The sequence below is a fragment of the Schistocerca americana genome, chromosome 3, assembly GCF_021461395.2.
Source record: "Schistocerca americana isolate TAMUIC-IGC-003095 chromosome 3, iqSchAmer2.1, whole genome shotgun sequence".
In the NCBI taxonomy this organism is placed as follows: domain Eukaryota; kingdom Metazoa; phylum Arthropoda; class Insecta; order Orthoptera; family Acrididae; genus Schistocerca; species Schistocerca americana.
This window is the reverse complement of record NC_060121.1, coordinates 128649468-128671441: the sequence shown is the minus strand read 5'-3', so window position 1 is coordinate 128671441 and position 21974 is coordinate 128649468. Positions and strand designations below refer to the sequence as shown.

Genomic DNA, 21974 nt, shown 5'->3' with positions numbered 1-21974 from the left:
AGCTTTGGAAAAAGGTGTTTGGTATTTCAGCTTTACGCGTGTCATCCTCTGTTTCAATGCCATTATCATCCCAGAGTGTCTGGATATGCTGTTTCGATCCACTTACTGATTTAAGGGAAGACCAGAACTTCCTACGATTTTCTGTCAAGCCGGTACATATAGTTTTACTTTCGAATTCACTGAACGCTTCACGCATAGCCCTCCTTGCGCTAACTTTGACATCGTTTAGCTTCTGTTTGTCTGAGAGGTTTTGGCTGTGTTTAAATTTGCAGTGAAGCTCTCTTTGCTTTCGCAGTAGTTTCCTAACTTTGTTGTTGAACCACGGTAGGTTTTTCCCGTCCCTCACAGTTTTACTCGGCACGTACCTGTCTAAAACGCATTTTACGATTGCCTTGAACTTTTTCCATAAACATTCAACATTGTCAGTAGACGAAGTCGAGTGTACCACGAATTAAAAGAAGGAATATTAACACCCAGGTCGAGTAGGCATCAGTCACCAGTTGATGTACCCATAATCCCTATCAGCGATACCTTGAGCTAACATAGACTGGATCTCGTTCTTTCCTCTTTTCTTGTATATCAACAGAATGGCATATGGCGGAACGAAAAACTTTATATGTTCGTTGATTTTAAAATCATACAGAAAATTTCGTATTGTACCAGCTTTGTTGATAAAGGCTTCAGAATGTGAATGTAAAATATCGAATAACTCTTGCCTATCTACTTCAGAAGCATCCTCTACATACTTAATCACATATAGTTTCATAGATTTCAATAGATTGATCCATCTTCTGAGAAGTACTTGATTTATAATCAATATCTTCTGTGGAAGGTTATAATTTTGAAGAAGATAAAAATTTCAAACAGTTGATGCCTTCTTTCGCCTCTGAAATCAAATCATCGAATTGCAAACAGGCTAACTTCCCATCGACATCAGCTTTCTCCTGAGCATCATCAAAGTTTATAGTAGTTCTGAATTCAGTAAAGAAACCAAAAACTAATATCATTTGTGTAGAAAGAAGGGACACAACGAAGAAGCTGACAGAGAATTTATTACATTGGCAAATTAAATCTAAACATTTCTGTTTCTTAACCCCTAGAGTTTTTCCAATAATCACACTCTTGATTTTAGTTCATCGCAATGGAAATATTGGACAAACAGTTAATTCCTGACATTTACTGAAAGCTGCCTTATTTATAGCCGAAATGGGACTACATGAATCGAATACCGCTGACAAAAAAAGATTTCTGACAGAAACTTACCCTATAGGGTGGATTAAGATGTTCTGATTGTCTACCTTCTCTTCCAACTAGGAATCTCTAATATCATCAGATTGGGCAAAATTTATTCGTCTGTCCTCTGAATCCATGTCACAAATCGTTTTTTATAAGGAAGTGTCACCAAAATCCATTACCATATCATTAGTTGCGTTCATTACATCAGAGGCCTAAAAATGTGTTTTATTTTCATCGTGATCATTCGACGAAGGCATATAGTTAGTTACCCAGTGAAAAAAACTAATTTCTTTTAAGTTTAGTGTTTGGTCCTAAACAGTCTCTATATTTACAAAATTATTCTCGGTTTCACCTAACACCTGTTCACTTTGTTTGCTAATGGGTTCACAGTGTATGATTTTTATTGTATGAATGGAGGAATTCTCTATTTCGACAAACGAATCGATTGCCGCGTGTGCCATCAGTCATCCCTGTGATGGCCTGTCACGTCCAACGTTATCACGAGGATTAGGTTGTCTAATCCCAACTACTTCAGCACGTCGTTCTGGACTAAAACTGCCACTATCGCGCCTCTCCTGATTATTTCTTTCGTAATAACTGTACAGATCACACTATCTTGTGTTTGGTTGTCACGAAAGTCATGTGATCTGAAATCAGTATTCTCAGTTTATCGATTGGAATTAATGTTTCGTTTTTCACAGCAGTTACTTTTATTTCTTAAACTATCCTGATGTCTGATGGAACTACCATTGTTACCGTAACTTCTTTGGTTCCTAAAACTACCACCTCTGTTTCTGTCTCTGAAATTGCCGCGATTATACGACTGATCTCTCGAATGCCGATTGTATGAATAATTATAACCACGACTATCAGAGAACTGACTATTCTCTTCATAATTTTTGTTCTGATTCGCAGAGTATCCTTCATCTGATCTGTTACGTTGAAATTGGAAAATTTGTCTGTTGCCGAATCTGTGTTTATTGCATGTATGCCAAAAATGATGCGTGGTAAAATTCTCCTGCCGTTTGGTGTTCTTTTGCAACTGTTTTCATTCTTGTGGCAGATTCTGAATAGCCACACATACATTCAGGTTTACGACCAGTTTGCCATGAAGGTGGAAGACAAATGAAATTGTTGGAACCACTCTCTGCGCTGCATATTATTGAGAGAATTTCGAAAAGTCTTAACCTTTCGAATAGTGAGGAAATGTTTGTAACCAAATAAATTATTCTGATGTGAGGGCAAATTATTTTTTTGTGAAATTAGAGGGAAGGTCAGCGTTGGCCGTAGTATTGATGGTTTATTGACAGGAAAATCGATTTTCAATCACATAGTGATCATCTTCAGTGCTGCAAGTTAAAAATTTCACATAGCGATCAGTGAATAAAAAACAAAAGACCACAAATACCTTGAGTATAAACCAACTGTTTGGAAGAACTTAACCTGTGGTGTAAAAATTAAACTCATAGGCACTGGTGTCAAGTTATTATCAGTAACCAAAGCTTATGAAACGATCACAATAACTGAATCCGCTGTTTACATTCACCTATACAGCAAACCTCGGTGTGACAGGGTCTTGGAACGCCTTCTATATCACGTGTGTCTCGTAAAGACTTAACAGTACTTTATTTGGCAAGAAATTACCACAAAATACCAAAGTGCACTTGTAAAACATTAACTGAATCTTTCAAATTTAAAACTGTACATTAAGAAACCTATAGCAAAAAAGAAAGGGGGAAATGCACATCCTGCCAACATGCACTGGCGTGTTATTTTCAAGCAACTTAAAAAACATGTAAGTATAAAAGTCAACCGGTAAAATTATATGGTGTCAGATTACTGGACTAGTAAAGAAGAAAAACATACAAATAACATGACATCAAATATAACAGAATTTGTTATAACACAGTAACCGCCATCTGGCGTAGGAAGTCAGAGGTACAAAGTTCTTAATTTACGTAAAATATTACGTTGAAACCAAGAGGTCACATACATAAATAGTGGCAATTATAAAATATATGCCACGATATAACAGGTCAAAATCTCATGAAACACATTAGGTGTTATAAAATTTTTAGTGTGCAGACTAACAATTTTTTATCCTGCTTGACACCTGGGCCTATGAGTTTAATTTGTACACCACAGGTATGTTCCTTCCAACAGTTGGTTTATACTAAAGGTATTTGTGGTCTTTTGTTTTTTATTCACTGGTCACTATATGAAATTTTTAACTTCCAGAACTGAAGATGATAACTATGTGATTGAAAATCGATTTTGCTGTCAATAAAACATCAATATTACGGCCAACGCTGACCTCTCTAATTTCACTTATATGGTCGTTGTGCCCACAGCATTCTATGGAGTCGCCAATCAGTTATTTTTTTGTGTTATGTGAGTCATCCGCACTATTTTGTCTGCGTAACTCACTGCATTTCTGTATCAGTTCACCTACATTCCCGCATCAAAAATTTCGTCAGAAATATTAAAAATGCGCAGTGTGAACTTCGGTATCATCATGCCAATGGCTAGTTTTCCGTTCCATACGTGCTAAATGGCCATCAGGTTTCTTTTCATCAGATTTGTTGTGTTAGTTAATGGTTATTTGTCCCTGTTTAAAACGTAGAAGAGAAACATATTCTTCCGAATCGGCAAAGGGAACAGGCTGTATAATATCTGACATTTTATCTTCATTGTTAGCCAGTTGGGTCACGTTTACAGAAAGTTCGTCTATCTGTTTAGTAACAGTGATTAACTGTCTTTGGGTAGCAAATTCCGTCTCTTTAGCGTTCATCGATGCACGCTACTCTTCAAGATTTTGTACCTCGATTTCAAAATAACTATCCTGCTGTTTTAACTGTGAAATTTCGGTCGTTTCAATGTTTATGACTCTTGACTTCAGATTATTTCATACACGGCTGAACTTCTCACTTATATCTTGCTTAAGCTGTCTAGTTTTCGCATTTAAATCAGCCAAAAGTTCATCTCTAATTTCTTTTATTATTCTGTTCTATATTGCTGGCCAGTGTTTGATATGTGCTTTTAATTTTCCTTCCTGTTCTCTACCACATTATTGAAAGTTTTTGTCCAGTCTCCTGTCACGTTCTTCAAATTTTCTATACTGTTCTTTATTGTACTCTGATAATACCTTCAGAACACTTAGCAAAAAATCATTGTTCCTATCTTTGGCACTATTACAGGAAGGGGTAGAAACTGGCTCAGTTTGCTCAACTGCTGTGGGCGCAAAACCTGAATCTTGATTGTTTCACTTTCTTGTTCCATGTTTGGTATAGAAAAATTACCCTGATCAATCCGTTCAGGAATCGTCCTGTCTGTCTCAGTTAAATCAGTATTGTCAGAGGATCCCTGTTCGATTGCCCCTTCTCTGTCTACAGAAGCTCTAGTAACGTTAATAGTTATGAGTAATTATTTAATCAATTTTTGAACCTATTTCTTTTTTTTTAAATCACTGAATAAATTTTCAAGTTAAACGAATGAAAGAGTGATGATAAATTGGGAACATCTTTTCGTATTACTACCGCATTCACTAAGAAAACGGTTCTTTATCCAATGTACTGTATTTTTACGTGGTCTAAGAAATTTCGTTGTAGAAAAAGTACAACCCATTTTCGGATATGGAAATTTTCGTGCAGTGTGAAAACTGATTCATTGTCACATGTTCTTACAACAAAAGCTTTACTAGATGTTTTACCATGAGTGATAAATTGATTTAAATAATGCGTAACAAAATAAAAGAAATTTATCTATATTCTAAAATTAAAATGGAGTTAAGCCCGGCAACTGGAATTCAGCAGCATGCAAATGAAGAGAAGGAAAATATTACGACATGGAATAGGGAAGACGAATGGAACGGCAAGTCACCTGGTAAAATCTTGCACAGAGCTAGAATTTTGCACAGAGCATAATGTAACCATTGATGCCATACTGTAAGTGTTTCATGAAAGAAGATTGTATACATGGATGAGACCTGGAGTCACCAGGGTGTTTCAGAGAACTCTGATAAAGGTAAGATATAGATGTGGAAATCAGATTATAAACTGCTTTATATTAGCATGCGCAGATGACAACATTGTTGTTCATGAGTTTCAGATTATAAGAGAAGAAATGCCAGAGAGGTAGGTAATGAAAGAAATGGGATCTGGATGAGGTGAAACAACAGGAGGTTGTTGAGAGTTTCAAAGCATGCCTTAGGCTGCGATTGACTGAAGCTGGGGAGAGCAATACAATAGCAGCCGAATGGATAGTTATAGTAGATGAAATAGTGAAGGTGGCAGAGAATCAAATACGCAAAAATAACACATAATGCACTGAATTTCACTGACGAAAGGAGAAAATATAAAGCTTCCGCAATTGATGCTTCCAAGAGGGATTACAGGCGTCTAAGACATACGACTGACAGAAGTGGAAAGAAACGGAAAGGTCCAGTGGAAGTGGATGGATGACCAGTGCCAGGTCTTAGGTCCATACATGACAAGTTGAAAATAAGTGTCTTCTGTAGGAAAATCAGACATTTTGGGGAAAAATGGAGCAGCTTTGTGAATATAAAAAGCTCAGACTGGAGGTCATTACTAAGCCTAGAGGGGAACGTTGGAAGGTGGAAGAAGATTGTAGAAGGACCAAACAAGGAAAATAAACTTCCTGACTTATTACAGAAAGGCAACAGAAAATAAGTGAAGATAACGTGGCACTATGATACATATGTGCTACCTAAAATTTTCACCAGCTTTTTTATATTGTAAATATTGTTAAATTATCTATTAAATCTTAAAATATCGTTTGTAAAGTGAAAATGGGTTACGTAAATTTTGTTATTTCTCGGGGTTAACGTTGTCAGGGAATTTCAGGGAAGTATAGTATTGCTCGTCAGAGAGTGGTTATAGAGAGATATCGCCATCTGTGGACGCGAGTCGAAGCCAGTGAGATATATGGAACATGTGGCATGCATCATAGCACGTGGCAGTACAGGTCTTACGAGTTGCAGCGTTCGCCTCCCGTTGGGAGCGAATTACTATTTCAAATGCTTTTCATAATGCTCAACTGAGCGTTTAAATACGTGCAAATTCCCAGTAACACAAGACAATGGCAAGACCTTTTTCACCGATACATTGATCTTCCGTGGGCCCCGGACGGAGCCGAGCTTTCTCGACTTACGTCGGGCAAGCAACTAATGCGACGTCGCGAGTTCGTTGGGGGCCCTCATTTCTCGTGGTGGTGACGTCAGAGCGAGAAAGACAGAAGGACTGCGGTGTGAGACACGGGAGTGAGTGGACGCACGAGTGGCGTGTATGGTGGCGTACGCAAGGCGAAGCACAAGGGCAAGGCAAGTGTGGGTAGATGCACGAGGCTCCAGGATTATCTAGATCCTGTTCTGTAATTGCTAACTGGTGGGCCCACTATCTACAGTGGAGGAACGGGAGCACTGGCTGCAACAGCGAAGATAGCGTCTTGACTGTAAAATCGTTTATTTCAATTCGCACTTCGAAAAATTGTGAAGCATTAACCGGTGTAATGCTTAAGTGTTGCATGTTTAAGAGCACCCATACACGGGGACAGGACAGGCACCACCTCCCTCCCCCCTAACTCTCAGAGAAATGAAAAGATTTATTTTATTGAAGTGGTTTTCTTTCGATAAAACGTTTAAGAGTCAGTATTATGCAGGTTTTTAACATGGGCAGAAATCGAATTTCTTATGGTTGGTTTACAAGTTGCTATTCGTCTTCCAAGATATTAAAAACAATAAATACCCCCATGTCTAGGCCCTCTCCTACCAAGTATCGCATTGGCGCTCTTGTATATGTTAAAACGATAGATTTCAGAGCTATTTATTATCCTATGTCAATGTCATCTGCATATGGTCCAAATCCTTTCCTGTTATTAAATATCAGAATATCGTTGCTTTAAGCTGAAAGAACACTTCTGAAAAACAGTGATGTCGGTTTATTTTCTTACTGATTTGAAAGTATAACTGAAAGTAATTACTAAAGGTGCCCCAGTAAGTCAACTGTTCTGTCCTATAATAATGATCAGAGGCAAATTTCATCCTTTAAATTTAAACTGAAGCAAATGCCAATTTAATTTAAACAATATATCACCGGGAAATTGAATTCTTACTAAAGCTATAAATTTTTGCAGATTTTCTCTTCATGTTAATTGTCAAAGTGCTTTTGGTGTTCACTTGGTTCGTGTTCCAGTATTGCAAATGTGTTGCAGTAGATAGTTTCCCGGTTAGTTACAATATTTCGACATATACTGCTAACAAATTCCAGAAACTCTTTGCATGTAATTAAATGCTAGTATGGATTACGTAATTGTTGCTACAATAAAAGTTGCCTCCAGTTACTTTTAGTAGAGAGTGCCCATTACTATTAAAATTATTATATTTTGGTTTTATTAACAACTCAAATCAACTGCTAACATATTCCCATTATTACTTGGTACCATGTTGAAATGTAGTACACGTGAGTGTGAGCCTTTCTCTTGCCGTCAACTACATAATCATTACTCTTTTCATTATCTTACAGGTAGTGATCAGATATCGTCCAGTTGGACTGGCGACCTTGTTAATTACCCCTGAATTTCTTCATCTGAGTCTGTTCTGGCATATTAACATTACGTGTTGCTCCTTTCTTATTTCATATCTTGCCGTGTGTGACTGCAATGTTTTAAGTGCATTTATAAAAATTCAAACAAACAGAAATTAGAAGATTTGGACTAAGCTGCTCATTAGGACAACTTCTTACACACTTCTGCCCAGTAACCGGCACTGTTTTCCTTCATAAATGAGTGCCTTATCAAAAATTACCGTTTCTAGTAGGCATACGCTATTATGGTCAAAATTTCGTATTAACGATTAGTAAGACGGGGGACAGGAGAGATATGACACTCCAAGAGGAATTTGACAGAACACTGGATCACCGAAGTCGAATCAAGGCACCTTAACAGGACGACGTTAGCTCGGAATCAGTGTGTTCCATGGGAGGGCAGACCGTAACAATACTATTCCACTTTGTGCACAAAATACATAAGAGTGGCAAAACAATCTCACAATCAGAATTAAAGAAGAACGCAACGATTTTAAAGAAGACGGCGCAGAAAAGTGTGAAAATTACCGAACTATCAGTTTAATGAGACCTTTTTGCAAAGTACTGACACGAATTATTTATAGAAGAATGAAAAAACGGGTAGAAGTTTGGATTTCACAGAAACTTAGGAAGACGCGAGGCAGCACCTACTCTACGTCTTATCCTGCACTAGCGGTTGAAGACAGGCAAACTTGGGTCTGTAGCATCTGCATATCGTAGATATGTTTTGACAATGTTGATTGGAAAACACGTTTTGAGGTTATGAAGATGTAAGGAATGAAATACAGGAAGAAAAATGGTAGTTACAACTTGTACGTAAACCACACTGCTGTTACAAGTGTCGAAAGATATGAAAGTGAGACAAGGTAAACAGTAGTTCAGTAGACGATTGAGACAGGATTGTATCCTATGTCACGTATTTTAAATCTGTATGTTGAGCAATCAGTAAAAACACTAATGTTGCTTCCACTGGTGCTCACCGCGCGACATCCCATTGTACTGCGTGGTGTCACCGGTTGCATAATTAGCAGGCACGGCCTTTCGACATGGGTGACACAGGCCACCACACGAAGAAGGCGTCGCAGCCGACAGCGCTACTTTGACACGCCTTCTGCTGATGCAAATTACCCACTAGATGACATCGCATTACATGGAGAGCAGCTCGTCTTACCGACCGGCGGCAGACAATCGTGGAGAATGACAGTACTCACCGGCGTGATAATACAGTGCCGGAAAAAAATGGTACATCCGGAAAGACGAGGTCGATTTTGATACGATTATGACATATACCACCTACACTGATAATGGTTTCAACATCGCCCGCCAACAGACAGCGTAGTGGCATAAGTACGAGAGCGCCATCTGTGTCTGCCCTTCAATCGGGAATGCTCAGGACAGAAGTCTCAGTGTGGGGCTAACGTGTGAACTAAGAAGCAACCACACCAGTCAACTGAGCGAGTTTGAAAGGGGTCAAATTGGGGGCTTACGAGTGACTTGATAGTCCTTTCGGAGAACTGTCACACAAGTTTGACGTGCTGTGTCAACTGTGCAACAATACTGATATCAGTGGTCACGAGATCATTCTACGCCCGTAGACGAGAATCTGGAGATCCATGCGGCAAGGACGCCCACCTGGATCGTCATACTGTAAATGCAGCAGTGGCAGAGCGGACAGGTACAAAGCACGATAAGAGGGCTTGTTAGCCCAGAGGTGACAACACGAACAGTTGCGTACCGGTTGTTAGCAGTCTGACCACGGACACACACACCAATAATACCTCGTCTTCCGTTCATACCACGGCGTCGACGTGCACGGTTAGCCTGGTGCCGACAGAGGATCACTTGGAAGATGTCTTCAGCGATGAGGACAGATTCTGTCTGCAAGCAAGTGATGGTCGTAGAGCTGGTGAGCACTGTCTCGCAGAATGAATTCGTCCGACATACTGGCCCCATCCCACGCATTGTGGTCTGGGATGCGATAAGCTACAATTCTCGCTGGTGTTTCTGGAGGGGACGCTAACCAGCGCTTGGTACGTGCAGAATGTTGTTAGACCAGATGTTTTGCCGTTCTTGTGATGTGTCATTCCAACAGGTTAATGCTCCCCCACAGAGCCCTTGAAACTCTACCTGCTAACACAAACCCCGGACTTGTCTCCAATGGAGCAGATGTGAGAAATGATGCGACGAGAAATAATTTGTACGACTCGTTCTACATCTACATGTACATGCATACTCTGCAAATAACAATCAAGTGCTTGGCAGACGGTTCATCGAACCACCTTCACAATTTTCCATTATTCCAATCTCTTATAGCGCGCGGAAAGAACGAACACATATATCTTTCCGAGCCCAGGAGGGGCATTGCAGGCGATGCCGTGCTGTTACCAAAGACACTCGCGTCGCTCGCCTGCAGCCTTGGCCCGTTAACGCCTAAATTCGCGGCACTGTCCTAAAGGATACCGTCGTATGTGTCACACTGACTTCTGAGGTAACCGTGGTGAAGGTTAATGCCCGAAATTCGGCATTCTCGGCACACTCTTGACAGTGTGGATCTCGGCATATTCAATTCCAAAACGATTCCCGGAATGGAATGTCCCCATGCACTTAGCTCCAATTATCATTCCGCGTTCATTCTGTCAGGTCCCGTCCTGGGGGCCACAATCACGTCGGAAGCCTTTTCACATATGCCTTCTTGTTTTACAGGTGATTCAAAAATATTTCTGTATGCTGATGACACCAGCTTGGTAGTGCAGGATCTTGTGTGTAATATTGAAACGTAATCAAATAATGTAGTTCATGAAATAAGTTCGTGGGTTGTGGAAAATAATTTGATGCTAAATCACAGTGAGACTCAGTTTTTACAGTTTCTAACTCACAATTCAAGAAGAACTGATATTTTGATCAGACAGAATGGGCATATTATAAGCGAGACGGAACAGTTCAAGTTCCTAGGCGTTCGGATAGATAGTAAGCTGTTGTGGAAAGCCCATGTCCAGGATCTTGTTCAGAAACTAAATGCTGCTTTATTTACCAATAGAACAGTATCTGACATAAGTGACATTTCAACACGAAAAGGAGTCTACTTCGCATATTTTCATACACTTATGTCATATGGTATTATTTTTTGGGGTAATTCTTATGGTTCAAAAAGGGTATTTTTAGCTCAGAAACGGGCTGTTCGAGCTATGTGTGGTGTAAGTTCGAGAGCCTCTTGTCGACCCCTATTCAATAGTCTGGGAATTTTGACATTGCCCTCACAGTACATATTTTCTTCAATGTCGTTTGTTGTTAGCAATATTAGCTTATTCCCAAGAGTTAGCAGCTTTCACTCAGTTAATACTAGGCAGAAATCAAATCTGCATGTGGAATGCACTTCCTTGACTCTTGTGCAGAAAGGAGTGCAGTATTCTGCTGCATCCATTTTCAATAAGCTACCACAAGAACTCAAAAATCTTAGCAGTAGCCCAAACACCTTTAAATCTAAACTGAAGAGTTTCCTCATGGCTCACTCCTTCTATTCTGTCGAGGAGCTCCTGGAAGCGCTAAAAAATTGAGCAAATACCAGTGTTACATTGTTGATTTTCTTTATTTACATTTACGACTTGTCGCCTGAATATGTTTCTTATATTTCATTTTATCTGTTTCTACAATCGTGTTATAATTTCATGTATTGACTCGTTACATGACCATGGAGACTTCTCCTTAATGTGGTCCCACGGAACAATAAATAAACATGAACCATCTGACTGCGAACGACAGCTCCACCAGTGCCCTGTCCTTTTATACCTTGTATGCGCGGTACTACGGCCATCTGTATGTAAGCATATCGCTACACTAAGAATTTTGTCAACTCAGTGTATGTGGCAAACAAAATTCTAATACTTTTTTGCATAACAGACGGATCTCTGCAAACATTTTAGACTAGAATATTGCGGTACTTGACAAGCATCACCGATGTAAAAAATAATTAATTGAAGGTCTATTTGTGTCAAACTAAGTGTGGCACTGTCATCAAACTTAGGGCATTTACAAACGCAGTGATTGTTTGGTGACAAGTAACAGCAGCACAGACAAGAAGGTGATTTTATTGCTTGTTTTTGAAATTTTGGGGAATAGTATCTAAAATAAATCTCAAGTTTGAGAACTGAGTATTAGGGGCTGCACACAAGACAGACAGATCCGTCGCATGCGATGTGGCACGCAGTCAGTCGCACGCCCGACTTCGCCACACGGAGTGATTTGCCAAGCAGTCTCAGCCAGTGTTACAAGTGCCGAGGTGTGGTGACGTGCCGAACTGCTGCTGGAATTGAAGCTGAACTGCTGCGTTCAGCGGCGGCTGCAGTTGTGCTGCACGAACAATTAATGGCTTTTAAAGAGAGACACTTTCATAGGATTTGTCGACCTGGAAAAAGCATTCGACAATATAAAATGGTGCAAGCTCGTCGAGATTCTGAAAAAAGTAGGGGTAAGCTATAGGGAGAGACGGGTCATATACAATATGTACAACAACCAAGAGGCAATAATAAGAGTGGACGATCAAGAACGAAGTGCTCGTATTAAGAAGGGTGTAAGACAAGGCTGTAGCCTTTCGCCCCTACTATTCAATGTGTACATCGAGGACGCAATGATGGAAATAAAAGAAAGGTTCAGGAGTGGAATTAAAATACGAGGTGAAAGGATATCAATGATACGATTCGCTGATGACATTGCTATCCTGAGTGAAAGTGAAGAAGAATTAAATGATCTGCTGAACGGAATGAACAGTCTAATGAGTACACAGTATGGTTTGAGAGTAAATCAGAGAAAGACGAAGGTAATGAGAAGTAGTAGAAATGAGAACAGCGAGAAACTTAACATCAGGACTGATGGTCACGATGTCAATAAAGTTAAGGAATTCTGCTACCTAGACAGTAAAACAACCAATGACGGACGGAGCAAGGAGGACATCAAAAGCAGACTCGCTATGGCAAAGAAGGCATTTCTGGCCAAGAGAAGTATACTAATATCAAATGCCGGCCTTAATTTGAGGAAGAAATTTCTGAGGATGTACGTCTGGAGTACAGCATTGTATGGTAGTGAAACATGGACTGTGGGAAAACCGGAACAGAAGAGAATCGAAGCATTTGAGATGTGGTGCTATAGACGAATGTTGAAAATTAGGTGGACTGATAAGGCAAGGAATGAGGAGGTTCTATGCAGAATCGGAGAGGAAAGGAATATGTGGAAAACACTGATAAGGAGAAGGGACAGGATGATAGGACATCTGCTAAGACATGAGGGAATGACTTCCATGGTTCTAGAGGGAGCTGTAGAGGGCAAAAACTGTAGAGGAAGACAGAGATTGGAATACGTCAAGCAAATAATTGAGGACGTAGGTTGCAAGTGCTACTCTGAAGAGGTTAGCACAGGAAAGGAATTCGTGGCGGGCCGCATCAAACCAGTCAGTAGACTGATGACCAAAAAAAAAAAAAGAGAGAAAAGTTATCTACCTATTTACTGTACGAATTACGATTTCATGCGAAAGGCTGGCATAATTACATACATATGACTGAACCTACTTATCTGCAGTTACAGAAAACAGTTTTTCGTAAATACAAAAGGCAATATGAGACACTCAGTAACAGCTCGTAAGCCTATCGCGGCAGCTATAACGTGCTTAACAAATGACAGATCTTATGAAGACCTTAAATTGTCGACAATGATATCGCCACAGTTCCTGGGCAACTTTGTTCCAGAAACATGTGCAGCCACTCACGTTGGTCTAAAGGATAACAATAGGATGGACACAATGGAAATCTCCGTTAACTAAGTTTTTATAGCTGAAACGAACAATTTAAAAGCCAAACACCATTTATGTGTAACAAAGATGTAATCGAAGTTCTGAGTGTAAAATTTGTGTTTCCTAGTACCTCACTGTTAATGTTTGGAATTAAAAAACAAATTCCTGACCTCTTCCTGAAAAAGGACTTCATTTATGAGTCTTACAGCGAGTAACCACTGCATATCGGCGTAGCCCTTTGCTTGTACACTTTTTTTTTCCAAATACATCTGCGGAATCATTTTCGTGGACTTTGCTCAAAGTTTCTGCGATTTCCTCAAGGGCTTTGTCTGTTGCAGCCACCATCTTCCTCTTTAATGATCTGGTAAACTCCTGCCTTTGAGATGCCTCATAAATTTCTTATGGTTTTTCATCCTGTTCCTCCTCAAACTGTGTACACTGGTGCTCTCTGTTATCTGGTGTCTCTTGAAACATGCAATAAACGTACTGCATCGTATTTGTTACTGAGCAAGAATGGAAATAAATGGCTAGGGAGACTGAAAATATATGGAATTTCCCTAAGTGTTTGGGAGTAGCTGACGGAAATCACGTGTCAACTATGCTCCATCTGATGAGGAATCATATTTTTTCAGCAGTGTACAGTTAGTTCCTTTTCACCATTGCTGATTCAAACTGTGAACTCACTTACCTTCATTATAGTAGAATGATGATGATGATGTCGTGTGGCTAGGACCTCCCGTCGGGTTGACCGTTCGCCTGGTGCAAGTCTTTCGATTTGACGCCACTTCGGCGACTTGCGCGTCGATGGGGATGAAATGATGATGATTAGGACAACACAACACCCAGTCCCTGAGCGGAGAAAATCTCCGACCCAGCCGGGAATCGAACCCGGGCCCTTAGGATTGACATTCTGTCACGCTGACCACTCAGCTACCGGTAGCGGACATTATGCTAGAAACAGACCTGTCTCTGACGGCAGTCTAATTAAAAATAAGAAATTCAGTAGGAAACTTGCTGGTGATACTTTACAACTCCTGCACCTAACAGTGAAGTGAATGGATATACACTACCAGAAAGTATTCGTCGGAAGTGGGCCAGTCTCAGTACATAAACATTTAATGAAATCGTTCAAGAAGGTAACCTCCGCCACTCACCGTCAGGTGGCTTGCGGCGTATGGATGTAGATGTAGATAGATGTAGAATCAGTTGGACGGAGAACTGAGGATTTACATTACCGAGTTTCACGAGCCAGACGGATCGTGGATAACGTTTCTGGGAGGACAGTTGCGAGATTTAGAGTTCTGAAGACTCAGATCAGTGTAAATCTAGAAAATATCTCTTCAACAGCAACGGCTTGCTGCAAACTTCGTAATTTGTTATGCTGAAACACTCCAGCCACATATTCTCCAACAAATTGCTCCGAAAGGGAAAATTATGACTGAGGAAGGACGGAAGCCGGATATGAGTGTGCCTTCTTGGGGCTGCAAAGAAGCAGAAACGCGTAGTTTTCTTTCAACAACTCTACCGTTCTCCTTTTCTGTTTTCATTTCATTGAACCGAAATGATTCTTATTAATGTTATTAGAAGTAAGAATTATTAATGTTGACTTTACAGAAATATAGTTTCATTCGCACAGTTGAACTAATTTGATTTGAAAAATGCAGTAATCACATCAAATATGAAGAAATTTGAAATTTACTCATCTTATTCGTAGAGTTGGCTTTTGTCGGAAATGGGCCTGTATCATCCTTCAGGAATATTAAGTTGTTATAAAACCAAAGCTGTCGTGTATAATTTGCTTGCGTGACACTTCGTGACACATAACAATTAATCACCTTTCTGTTCTCTTTTTTCAAGACGGTACGCATACTAAGATATATTTTTCTAACATCTTTTGTGGGTGCTGCATCTCGAACTACACTTTATTCAACAGCAGCTCCAGCCACTTTCCTTTCTTTGTTTTGTCATAATGAAGAAGCTTGCACTGGATAGAGTAGCATGGAGAGTTGCATCAAACCAGTCTCAGGACTGAAGACAACAACAACAACATGCTTTTGAAATTGTCTAGATAACAAACTAAAAGAAGGTAGCAAACAAATATGTAAATTAAATCTCTTCCACAATGGCTCTTGTTCTCTGAACAACTCAATAAATTTGTTGATAAAATCATTCCCCCATGTAACCATCCTGTACGACTCACACAACTGTGTTATTCACATAAGTACACAACCACATACCAATTGTTTTTATTAGTAACTCGATGGGGAAGCATTACCAATTTCCAGCTACAGTACGTCATTTTATTTTCGTAAACAAATTTGTAGTGTTCTTTACACCTTTGAATGGTTAACAAGTTTTTTCAATTTGTCACGTAACGGTTAAGTACCAGGAGACGTAATTTTTATTTGTTAGAAAGCTCTTTCATTTTCTATCTTAGTTTGCCATGCAATTGGTGACAGAACTGTTTATAAACAAACGAGTCATAGGCAAGTAGCTATATAGCACACACAGATTGCATGTACAATCCGACAGATTGTCTGGGATTTCCATGCGATCAGCCACCATTGACGGATCGCAGTGATTTGTCCCCACACGTGCGACCTATAAAGTGATAAATCACATGTGCGACGGACCGTTGCGAACTGTAACTTGTGTGTGGCACCGTTTACTAATTCATTAATTTCATTCCATGAGTAAACTTTAGTTTTCAACTATATAGGGAGAGTACGTTTTATTCTCAGTCTTGTGTTCCATAGTGTATGATACATAGTTTACAATGAAACAGCCAGATGAGACAAGCAAAACAGCCTCCAAGCATTTTTTTTTTTTTAATAGGGCATGAAACTATAGCTGACAATATTTCTTTTTAACCCGTAGTCATTCTTTGAGGTGTATGTGGAGGTTATAAACTTTTTTAAGTGTGTGTGTGTGTGTGTGTGTGTGTGTGTGTGTGTGTGTGTGTGTCCGTGCGTGCGTGTTTGTATGCTCTGATCTCGTATTTTACATGTGGAAACAGTGGAAACTTAATGTTTTGGTAAATAACGAAGATCTTTGAGTTATGTTTGTGCACAGCCAAGATGGGTGTTCTGGTTCTGGGGCTTTCTTGTAATTGGCTCATTAGTTTTAATGACAGATAGAGTGCTACGCTCTGATTGGACAGGTTAAAAACCACAAGTTCACTAGTTTCACCATCTTGGATTCTTTCTTTAAAATTTCCCACTAACATAACTGGGTTAGTTCAGCCATTTTGGATTTCGACTGGTCATTTTACTTTAATGGCCACTAAAGTACTAGGCTGTCACTGACTGGAGAGCGAGGGTATTAAATTTCCCACTAGCACAACTGGGTTGGCAATTGGTGGTTTCATTTTAATAAAAATGTGATTGTGTGGAGTGGGGAGCAGGGGGGGAGGGCGTCATGGTCATTAATAGGAATGACATCACTGACAAGAGTCACTGATAAGTAGGGCAGACCTTGAGACGTAATAGGCTTTCAGGTGATGTGTACGTGATGTCCTTCAGCAGGCATCTGACGATCAAAGTGCACTGTATGATCAATAAGTACTCCTCAAGGCACCGTATAGTGCATGGCGGAGGGTACATTGCACGATTATTATCAATTTTCTTGTCTATTTGTTTCGAATATTGTGCGAGGGAAGAATGACTTTCTAAATGCCTATGTATGCACCCAAAACTCCATTTTTTTCTTATGGTCCCTATGCCATGCGTATTCTCGTTGGAGCATGAAGGTAGCCTTGTATCAGATACACCACGACTTTCATATTGGTCATACCGACTTGTTACAGTCATAGCAGAGAAGTCTATTCTCGTGCTTACTTGATAAATATTCCGAACACTGGAACACCATCGTAAAATCAGTCGGACTAGCATATTGAATGCGATTTTCTTTACAGATCTACCGAAATTTCCCAAAACCTTTACGACCTCAGCTTACCATTCATCTCTCCTAATGCTGATTTTAGATGGTCGCCCCATTTCATATCATGTCTTATAGGATGAGACGTGTTCAAGATGTTCACCGCTTATCTTGTTGTCAGATATTGGACGATTCTTTCTCCTTGTTATAGGCATTATCTTGCACGTGCCCACATTGACATCAAGAGGCAATTTTGTTCAAGTGTTTCTGCAGTTCCTAACGATCGTACAACGACGATACCGTCCTGTACATATACCGTTGCCACACTCGTTGCCTGGTGTAACGCTCTGGGTCCTATTAGACAAATATTCCTAGAGACAATCGCGTTTAGCGAAGATATTCCGTATGATCGTTTCTTCGTTAGCTGTCGGATATCTCACATTGTGTCGAACACCTTGGGGAGAAATAGGGAGACGCGGTCTGTCTGTCCACCTGCATCTGTTGTTTGCAATGTTTTTTTTTTCCTTTGTTTCTGAAACGTTGCCGGTTTAATATTCCAGAGTATCAGAAACCATTACAAATGTTTATAGATACGTATTTCAAATAATTTTTTGAATTTGTGCATTTTGTTTAAAGGGATATTATTAAGTCGTGTGGCTGGCAAACCTTAGACGCACACGCATCATGAATTCTGTTAAACCCACAGTGGAGTCAGAAATCGAAAACATCTTCCACACTAAGCTCCGGCGTTACATATCTAACCATCATGGAGTCAACGCATGCACTCCTGTAGGTCATCGTTGCTTAACATACATGATAGGCGGCAGCAACGCGGAATGACACACACAGCCTATATGGTGGTTTGTCAGCGCCTAACTGTGGGCAAAGCTGAGTCACACGCAGAAGATCATTGCGTGGTATTGGGGACTGTATTATTTTAACCCATCATTTAACAGTTACGAGCGTGAGGTCTCTGTAAGGTTTTGAGAATTAATAGCGACGACCCAAACCACAGTTCACTTAGTACAGTTTCTAACGAAATTACAACAGGTGTTCTAACAGTTTCCCATGACTCTCAACGCCAATCTAGCTGGAAACTGATCATACTACACCTATTCTTTGTCAGTCAAAGTCGACAGCTAGTGATGCATGCGCACCCATTGTTTGTCTCTTATTCGGCGGAGTGTTTTGTACGCTGATGTTTCATTGCTGATCAAAATACAGTATCCAATTTCCATCACAACAAAAACCCCGCACTTAGTGTGACGTGACACCGAAACGATCATCCTGAACTTACTGTTTGAACTGAGCACTGCCCGAACTTTCTGCCGAACTGTGTCATCTCATGACCATAATCTAAGGTGAAAGTACACTTATTCCTATTTTAACAGGTTTTTCTCTTTATTTTTTGAGTAATCCTCACGCATATCAGTGAAGCATGACAAAGCTGAATGCCTGTGGTGTGATTCAGACTGGAATATTATGGTCTTGATCATTTCATATTGATTAATGCCTTTAGAAACTAAATAAGAATTTTCTGGTGCCATTGAAATCGACGTAGGTTTCTAAACATTTGTCCATTGAACGTAACAGATGCTTCTCTGCAGAGGTCAAGCGACTTGTTGACTTCCCTGTCCACCTTTTGACAGCTTTTACTTTCATATCACTTCAAGAACAAACTATTCCCAGTGTCAGTACAGTTACTTAACTAAGCATAAAGTTTCCGAGTTTCACAGAAGTGACTAAATAAAGACCACTTCATCTTCTCAGAAATACGCGAAACGTAAGCTCAAAAATCTGTTCAGACATCTCAAAGGTTACTGATACGTACTACGTGTCAACGGTCCAACTATGAAGATTGTCAGATAATCCAACAGGCGTCTGCTTACAGACTAAGAATTTTTTTAACATTTTCGTCTTTTATATTTAATGTGTTCAAACCAACAAACATGCCATGATCTTTTAAACTTCATATTATGCTTGTCATTTGTCTACAATTACGTTTTTTGGGCTTCCCATTTCAGAGAACTATTGCAAAACGTCAAATTAGACTAGTTATCGGTCCTGTGTAAAACAGTCTAAGATATTAAAAATAAATAAATTTATTTCACCTGCTGTCTTAAAAGACAAAAACATACAGCTTTCAATTTCGAATGAAATGACTTGTTACGGAAGAGGTGATGTACAATTTTATGTAGAGCCTCCTCCTCCTTCTCCACATCATTTTGCATATCTTTTCTGGAATTTGCCTTTACACGACTAAAACCATACACGAAGACAATGAAAAATATGAGGACTGGAGACTTGTGTTTACAATTAACCACATATCGTTTTTAATGTAGGCAATAAAAGTCAGTTCTTGCCATCGCTCACAATAGAGTCTTAAGTCCTTCAAAACTAACGAAAAATCATTCGTCAGTGAGTCTTCTGTTTTTTGGTCTTAAACATGACGGAAAACAGATATCTCGCCAGTGAATATATCGCAAATGTAGCGACTGCAGCGACAGCCAGAATGAAGGCCATGACATCTAGCAGTAGCAGCTGGTACCAACTCAGATCCATGGCAGCACTTCGCAGATGTGGAGCTCCCTTGTGACGTAGTACATATTCTATCCACCAGACGGCCTGTGGTAGCGACTGTGCCTGGTGCTCGCGATACACTGCTGACAGCTTCTTCATGTTTTCCCGATACCTGTTGACATCACACCATATCACCAGCAAATCTTGAGAGTAAATGAACATAATTCAGTGCTAAGGAGGTGAATGGGTTATTGTCATATGTAGAGGTTTCGTGTTATTCGTAAGCAAAATCAAGACACGTTCAAAATATTTCACAAGCAAGTCCAGGGCCATTCGCACGTGAGTAAATATTACAACATGTTGATTTTCCAGTCATACATGCTTCTAACTAATTTAATCAATAGTGGAGATTAATAGCATTACTGGGATTCAAGTTTGGCATTAACACGGATAACGCAACTTCGCAAAGGAGGCTTGTGTCCAGAACTGTAATATTCTAATCAGTATAAACAACAAGCGAAGAAAGTGAGGTCAAGTCGGTGTCACTGAATAGATTACTAAAATATATTATGCTGCTTTGTGATCGGTATGCATGGAACAGCATGTTTACAAATATGTCCCAAAACGCCACGCATAAAAACGGAATTTTTCCGGGACTTTTACCGAGGGTTCTATTAATGATAGAATGGTAGATTCAAGTGTTTCCGATAGCCCTTTGGCTAGTGACCATTTGTATAACCGACAAATGGATCGTCTTAGTGTCACTATCCTACAGTACAGGGTAAAAGTATGAATTTACACACTTCCTCCAGCTCGAGCAAGTGGAGTAAAGCTGTTAGTTGTTTTGTATTTGATGCGCTCTACGGTGGACCTTAGGGGGTTTGTGTAGGCACCATTAGTTCATGTACGGTTCCTTAGAAAACCTGAAAAAACCTTTTTTTACCATTTTTTCCCACCAAAATCCAGCAATGGCTTGCCAGACGGCTATGCACAGCGAATGACTGATTTTTTTTTTCCTAAGATCCCACCTGTTCCTAAGATCCAGATCTCGAACAAGCTTAAAAATTTCGTGATTTTTTATCCGTCTCCAAGATGCTGATGTTGAAGTTACCCTACTTCTGTACTTAAAATCCGGTGTGATGCGAAAACGTAGATTATACAGGGATGTAGCATCGATAAATATGTTGTAAAGTGTCTCCGTTGTTGTCATAAGGGTTCTGCAAACCCCAGGTTGTAATGCTGACACACATGCAAAAATTTTTTTTGCACTTTAAGTCAGATCTGAGGTGTAGAATTAGTTTTGAGTTACTTTAATTTCACGTAACTAAACTCTCTCAATTTTACGGCTAATAATTTTGTTTGCACATAAGTTACATGCCCTGCTGCAGCAGGGAAAGGAACTATCTAAAATGGAAAAGCAAACTATCTAAATTTTACTGGCCAATACATTTGTTTTCATGTGAGTGACATGTTCTGTTGCAGCTAGGAAAATAAGGGAACCAGCACAAAATTTCTCCTATCGGACCGCAAAAAATGCGAATGCCTTCCTGTTTATTTAAAAGATTGTGATTGAAAAGCGGAGTACCAGCTACACCATTCCGCCTTCCTCAGCATCTTTAAAAATTTTCCCAAAATCTTTGGTATGGAAACATATTCACGTACTTTTTATGCTAAGAGAGAAGGAGACATTGTAATTGGGATAGACGTATAAAAGTAATAAATACTAGAAGGCAGTAGACAACGGATGTGGTATAGAAAGAGCGAAGGAGACAGCCATTTACGGGAAAGAATCGTCGTTGCGGTTGGAGCAGTTACATCTGAAATGTTGGTGAATGCGTGGCGAGAAGTGGAATATTGTCTCGACATGTGCAGGGCAACAAATGGATCCCATGTTGACGTCTACTAACATTAAACAAAACTTGAAGGAATTCTCTTTCATGATATGTACTCATAGATGTAATTTT

General features: G+C 39.8%; 1 protein-coding gene across 1 annotated transcript in view; it reads right to left on the bottom strand.

Annotated features, from left to right (window-relative positions):
- Positions 1-19576: 19576 nt before the first annotated feature.
- LOC124605919 (UDP-glucosyltransferase 2-like) overlaps positions 19577-21974 on the bottom strand; it is a 139633-nt gene continuing 137235 nt past the window's right edge. Inside the window, exon 7 of the mRNA XM_047137873.1 lies at positions 19577-20182. Coding sequence (XP_046993829.1) covers positions 19906-20182 — 277 coding nt within the window. The 3' untranslated portion in view covers positions 19577-19905. The remainder of the gene's footprint in view (positions 20183-21974) is intronic.